Source organism: Eucyclogobius newberryi, unplaced genomic scaffold, assembly GCF_026437365.1.
Source record: "Eucyclogobius newberryi isolate DKJ021-1_F unplaced genomic scaffold, fEucNew1.0.hap1 SCAF_13, whole genome shotgun sequence".
NCBI lineage: Eukaryota > Metazoa > Chordata > Actinopteri > Gobiiformes > Gobiidae > Eucyclogobius > Eucyclogobius newberryi.
Window position 1 is genome coordinate 30,338,653 of NW_027315757.1, and position 7,366 is coordinate 30,346,018.

The 7,366-nt window shown below is 39.6% G+C and overlaps 1 protein-coding gene across 1 annotated transcript; it reads left to right on the forward strand.

Moving 5' to 3' along the window:
* The first annotated feature begins 245 nt into the window (after nt 1-245).
* Nucleotides 246-2,175, forward strand: LOC140358812 (uncharacterized). Its single transcript, XM_072443862.1, has 5 exons — nt 246-369; nt 485-1,482; nt 1,683-1,756; nt 1,919-2,068; nt 2,157-2,175. The coding sequence occupies exons 1-5, from the start codon at nt 246-248 to the stop codon at nt 2,173-2,175; spliced, it is 1,365 nt and encodes a 454-aa protein (XP_072299963.1).
* The last annotated feature ends 5,191 nt before the right edge of the window (nt 2,176-7,366 follow it).

A 7,366-nucleotide genomic window follows, 5' to 3' on the forward strand; every position in this document is an offset into this window, starting at 1 on the left:
TCCATGCAATATTTGTGGCAAACTGTCCGGCACGCCAATGGAGTTTATAAGACACACAAAAATTCCCAACTATTTACCTAAGTTGATTATTACCCTTTACCTCAGTACACATGGTGTCAGATGCCAATTATTGTTCCTCACCATTCATTTCTTCCTTTTTAAAGACAATGTCAACTTTAAATGAGTTGCGAAGTATCATCCAAAGGACCCTACCAACCTGTTCAGAGGAGACACAAGAAAACATAATGGAGCGACTTGTTAGCTCTGGTATCGACTGCATTGATGACCTGAAGTATTTACAACAAGAGGATATCAAAGATGTTCTACCCGTTATTCAGCAAAGAAAACTGATGGAGGCCTTCAAAATGGGTACTGCTTAAACTTATTTTATTTTCATCATTATTATTATTAGATTTTTTTTTTTACATCTTATCATTGCTTTTTCTTCATATCCCTATTGATTTATGTGATGTGTCCAATTTAGTGACGGAATCCATAACGCTGAATCTTGAAGATGTGACATGCGCCCTGGCTGATGACACCATCATTGTACCAATCCCAAGTCCATGCAGCTCATCCTCATCCTCATCCTGCCACCCATTCTCTAGCGAATCTGAGGAAAGTCCAGGCACCTCCCAAATACTAAAAACATGGCCAGAAACCTTCCAAGTTCCCTGGAATCTCATGCCAGCAGACATACAATCTGCTATTGTAGAGGAAAAAAGGGCGTCACCAGGAGGACGCCGACAAATGGTGAGGATAATTGCAGACAAAATGAGGAAAAATGAGCTGAACCCTACCCGTGCCCAGTGTGCAGTGGTGTGTCGAAACATCGTGAGGCAATATCCAAAAACATTTGCAGATCAGATGAGCAGTGGCCAAATAGTTGGAGGAGGATATGATTCTCTTCTACTGCAGATCAAGAATAGAATCGAAAATATGAATCGACCCACCAGCTTCAGGCAGCATCGCTCCAGCAATGGAAAGAAAAGAGGACCCACAGACACTTATGGGTGTACACGTTTTCAACCTGCTCTACCACCAGAGGAAACCGAAAAGACACAGGAGACAAAAAGGAAACAATTATTGGAAATATATGCAAGAGAAGGGATGAATGGAAGCGAGAGAGCTGATGTCAAAGAAACAATGAACGTGACTTTCCCCTTACAGCGGCTACACATTAATGCTCTTCCATCTCCAAACATTGCTGAGCTTAAAACAAAGTGGCCCTACCTTTTCACCCAAAAAGGCCTGTTCAGTCATTTTGAACTTCTAACTGACATTTCTGTGTTGAGCACACTGGAGATGGCAATGGAGGAATGTGGGAAGGCTATTATTGAGTTCTTCAAAATAAAACCAACAAACAAACAAGTTAAAGAAGTTCTCAAGTTGACCGCAGATGTGGAGGTCCCCTTTGTGGTGTTGCAGCTCCTGATGGCACACTTTGGAGAACAACTCGACGGCTTAGTCCTGCTAGCACAAGTAAGTAGCCTACAGCACAGCCATGGGGTGCAGTGTAAAGTAGGACATCAGGCATTCAATTTTTGGAGCCCAGGTCTGAGCCCAGGTCTGAGCCCAGGTCCATACACTATGCTTGCATTTCCCAGTTTGCCTTTAAAACACATAGAATACAAATGTAAAATGAACAATATAACCAAATAAGTTATGTTTGTTTGTGAAAGGAACACATGACGTCTGCTGACATAGAGGGAACCCTTTCCCTTCCTGCCACGCCTCGTCTCATACTCTGTGGTATGTCACCTGAAGTTTTATTCATGTTATCATAGTTCTCCATCTTCTTGAACTGTATTTTGAAGGATTTATATATTGTCATTTGACAGCAGAATAAATACTGACTATATTATATTTACACTAAAACCATTGTAGTTTCAGGTGACACTGGTGGCAACTGCATCAGGCACTGGAAAGTGAGCCTTGAGGGCAGCATCGTCTCTGATGGGATCCAGCCAACCTTCGGGACAGGACTTTCAGCTGTATTTTCCACCTATTATAATTTTAACCTGGAGTACCCGGACGAGGCAGCCTGCACTTTGGAGTTCATTCAAAGGTTAGAACAGTAATTATTATAGAAATGAATAGAAGTTATGTTCTCGAAGTAATAGATTTCCTGACTTTATGCCTCTTCTATTTTCCAGGCATAGGGATAAACCCTGAAAGGGGCACCAAGATCACAAGGGGAGAGGTCGTCTCCAAAAAAAACGGGAAAGTGACGGTGAAAAAGACATCCACCGTAAACCCACGTGTCTCCACACTATTGAGGAAGCTCATGGACTTTGAATGGGATTTCATTTAACGCTTCAATCCCAAAGAACCTAATGTGACACTAGAGAATGTTCCTCTTCTCAGGTGACTTTGCTCCTCTGCATCAGCGTTGGCTGTAAGTTGCCTGTAAGTTGCCTGTAAGTTGGCTGTATCTTTAAGAAGGTGTGAAAAATGACATGCAGTATAGAATTTGCACTTTATTTTATAATAGGAAAAGGAATCCCACACATCAGATTCTGTGCCAGGTGCGTAGGAAAAAAGGCGTACGTGACGCTAAATGCAATAGGAAAAGGAATCCTTTTCCTATTGAAGGAATCCTTTTCCTATTACATTTAGCGTCACGTACGCCTTTTTTCCTACGCACCTGGCACAGAATCTGATGTGCGGAGCACCTCCTTGATAGCACTTTATTTTATAAAATCCTGCTGCTGCGGTGTTTTTATGTTACTATTTTATTTTGTTATTATTCACTGCCAATTATATTGATTTGTTTAATAAAACAATCAAAAATAATGCACAATTGTTGTTTCTTTGTAACATTCACATATTTTTGAATATATTTAAAAAAAAAAAGAACATTATTATACTGTTTTTGAAATTAGATTTAACGGCAAATTAAAGTTAAATCAATGAAATCACAATGACCTAATGTTATTTCATGAACAGTAATAAGCTGTTAAATTTGCGACAGTAATGCCCTGTTAAATTAACAGTTAAATAATGGCAACTATACTGCCAGCTCTTAACTGTTTTTTAACAGGGAAATTCTTTACAGTGTAAATAACAACTGTACATTTTGTTATGGTGAAATCTCTTCTGGCCCCATCAATACACCATCAACTTTTGGAAAGAAATATCTCAAATTAAATCTGTAGCTGCAGTATGACAATTTTCTATCACAGAAATGACATATATTGTCAGTATTAACTTAAATGACAAAGACCTTGATTATCTCATCAATAATTGTATTGGGAAAATTCAATTTACACAAAACTAAATTCTCCCAAGACACCCCCAGATTGAACACCTTTCTAATAGATTTAAACATGTATATTGTAAAAATTTGTTTATAAAAGCTATGAAATCTTCAACAAAATGTTCCCTAACATTCCCACCCATAATGATGGTTCATTTTAAAGGACACATATTATGCAAAAGTGACATTTAGAGAACCGTATCCCCCTCTGAATGTCAATAACCATAAAGGAATGCACATCTGTCTCATCAGATGTTGTCCTTTAAAACATTGTCCTTAAAACTTTACAACTTTGTGTCGTCCCTTTGCTTTACATCTACAGTTTTTTATGTACACCTATTTATATACGGTGTGTTTGTCATATCTTGGTGTTATTGGTGGGTTTTAAGAGAGAGAGAGAGAGAGAGAGAGAGAGAGAGAGAGAGAGAGAGAGAGAGAGAGAGAGAGAGAGAGAGAGAGAGAGAGAGAGAGAGAGAGAGAGAGAGAGAGAGGGAGAGCGATGCAAAGGAGCGACCTCAAATAAACATATTACATTGTTTAAGCTGCTGAAAGTGGGACAATCCAACAGAATACGCGATGATACCACAGTTTGATCTGTTCCCACACTCAGAAAAAGGGCGCTATGGGTGCTGTAAATATTTTTGGGTGGCCTAGAATCACCCGTCCTCCTCGCTGTGACGGTGTCTGTCATGAGCAAGACACATTTGTCATTGTGAGATGGAACCAATGCCACAGCGTCCTTCACACTTTGATCCTTTGAACTTCTCCTTCTCACAATAACAAGCGCTGCTATAAGAACATTTTATACTCTGTTGGAAAAAATGCAGACTTAAGCAAAAGTTGGTGGCTCAACAAAAATGCAAAAGCGGGTTAAATTATGTATCTGCACTTCAACAAACCTTCTCTTAAAGTTCAGCAGCTTCTCTAAATCCTTTTCAAATATGAATATTATCTTGTTGAATCCATGGCAACTGCACAATAAGTCCTCATTTCACCTAAAAGTAAACAACATGAACAAACACACATATTTTCATTATTGCAGATTAGATATTGAGAAAATGTTTAATGACTTCTGTATTGGTCTGAAAGTGCCAACGAGTGGTCCCCACGAAATACGTGAGCAAAATGTTTCAGTGTAAACCAGATCAAGATGTGCTTTCATAAAATTGTGCGGAAAGATCAATAATGTGCACAGGGATGGCCAAATGGTGACAAGGAAGAATTGAACTTATCATCCATCAAAACCTGCAACAAACTTGGAATGTCCACTGCATCCACAATGAGCCACAGGAAGAGGGATGAGCACTCCGTGCTCATCCCTTATCAGCCTTATCAGAGTTATCAGAGTCCAGAGGAAAAATGTGTATTTTTAAAACCCATGGTATGGTTGAGTTTAATAATAGAATTCTGAGAGTGAGCAGTTTTAATTGAGTGTTTCTAATGTATGGCTGCTGCTGGGTCCCACTGTATGTTAAGATAATCCTTTATTGTCGCACATGGGGAAATTTCATTGTTGCAACGCAGGTAGATACAGAGGTAGATACAGAAGAAAAGAACAGATCACTTATAGGAAGTTTGAAAAACACTTTCAGTAGAAGATCTCCTATAAACAAAAACTCCCATAGACAAAACCTCCCATTTCCCAACAAGGGATGGAGGGGAAAAATAATAAAGATAAAAATAAATAAATACCATTGCAAGTGATCACAACAGTAATTGTATGGTTAGCATACATAAAAATAAAAACAAATTAAACATAACTTTTACAATAGTATCCTAAAAGCATGAAATATGTACACCAGTAGGCCAAGTAACAGTTGTGGGGTCTCATTTGTAAAATAGTACATGGAACTCTGACTAAAAGAGTATGTGGGGACAAAACCCAAACTTCCCACAGAAACTATTCAGGTTTTTAAAAGCCTCTGTTTGCACTCCAGCAGCTAATTTCCTCCTCATCACACCTGGAGCAGAACTTTGCACCAACAAATCTACAAACTAATGTCCAGCTTCTCCCTAAATGAGCCAGTGCGTGGTGCATTCCCGGAAGGGTTCAAACTGGCAAAACATTAACATGAATCTGTATATCGTGAATGTAAAACACAACTTTCCTTAAACTGGCTCCTTCTCTTCTCTGAGCAGTCTCTGAACACTCTGTACGCAGGGTGCAGAGTTTGCGGACATAACCGCACAATCCCACGTCAGGTTTATAAATCCCAAACTTAACATGGAACAGCACGTATACATGACATACATACACTATAATGAGAGCCAGGGTCTGTGGGAAGGCTTGAGCTTTCACACTGCAGTGTTCTGACGTATGGATTTGAGTGTGGTTCTCCAGTTGCACAACAGCCGATCAACAGGCGTTCCAATGAATGGTAAAAACAGCGGGGGAAATCATTGAGACGACTCTACCAGAGATCAGTACCATCTCTGCCCCCCGCTGAACCCGCCGTGAGAAGAGAGTGCACAACATCCTGCATGAACAGCACCAGCTCATCATCTGTTCCACCTGCTGCCAACAGGTAACGGTACATGGGATATTGCACCTTTGTATTGCATCAAAAGCAGTGGGTGTAATCCCTCATTGGTCCAGGCGTGTTCCATAGTAGAAAAAGCTTCAGTTGTAGTCATCTGGACTCAGTTAGAAAAAATAGACGTTTCGACTCTCATCCAAGAGTCATTGTCAATAAAAGAATTTAGATCGAGAACTCCGATATTAATACTGTTCTGTGGTAAGACCCGCCCATTGGGCGGAGCCTTCCTGAAGTAGAAGGAGTTGTTTGTTTCAACATAAACTCCCCCCTTGTTTCTACCGAGCTAGCCTATTCAGAATTTTTAATTTTAATAGCCAGGGTCTCACAAAGACAAAGAGGATTCTAATAGCCCATTAAAATTCTGAATTCTTTCTACTTCAGGAAGGCTCCGCCCAATGGGCGGGTCTTACCACAGAACAGTATTAATATCGGAGTTCTCGATCTAAATTCTTTTATTGACAATGACTCTTGGATGAGAGTCGAAACGTCTATTTTTTCTAACTGAGTCCAGATGACTACAACTGAAGCTTTTTCTACTATGCATCAAAAGCAGCATCTAATACATCAATAGATTTAATGCCACACTGTGGAGCGTTTCAGGCAAAGCAATAACCTCTCACACAAGCAGATGGGGGACTCACTGTTTGACATAAGCACAAAAGTTTAATTGCACTGGTGGCAATTAGCATTTTGAGTCCATTTTCACTGCGAAAGAAGGAGCTATGTTGAAATATCAAATACACAAGGCTACGCTGAGAGAGAGCGCTACAATCTGTTTGGTATTGGGTGAGCCTTTAGTCTGCGTTATTCAGCAGCTGAGGTTATCCAAACAGCACAAGGACTTCTCTGCACAGAACAGCTCACGGCGGAGTAGACTGTTGATAAGTCAGACATCACTTTATCCGCACCAATTTATTAGATATACCGTATTTTCCGGACGGAAGTCTTTTTACATAGTTTTGGCCGGGGTGCCACTTATACTTATATTTATACTTATATACTTAAAAGATAAGATATTCCTTTATTGTCCACACGGGGAAATTTCGTAAATACTTGAACTTATACTTCGGAGCGACTTATATGTGATATTATTTGTTATTTTCACACTTGCAACAGCATTTCATACTCCGGTGCGACTTATGTATGTGTTTTTTTCTTCTCTACTATGCATTTTTTGGCTGGTGCAACTTATATTCTGGAAAATACGGTACGTCCTTATAACACCCAGAATTTTTTAGTTTTCATGTTTCTGCCTGTCCATTTGAAACATTGAGACACATAATATGAACTGTTGTACCATATGCAGAGGTCGAAAATGAATGAATGAAAGAATGACTTGCTCTTCAAGTGTCCAAATAGTGAATAAAATTGCATTAAAGGGCCTTTTATACATGGCAATTTTTGAGATGACAATCACACGGCATTTTTAGCCAATCAAAGACGTTGCTGAAAAAGAACAATGTGGTTTCTCGGTCCAACACCAAAGTGAGAGAATGGATTCACTTTGTGGGGGTAATTCTGACTCATGTTCTTCATCTGGATTCTAAATTGGGAACATGCTATTTAAACC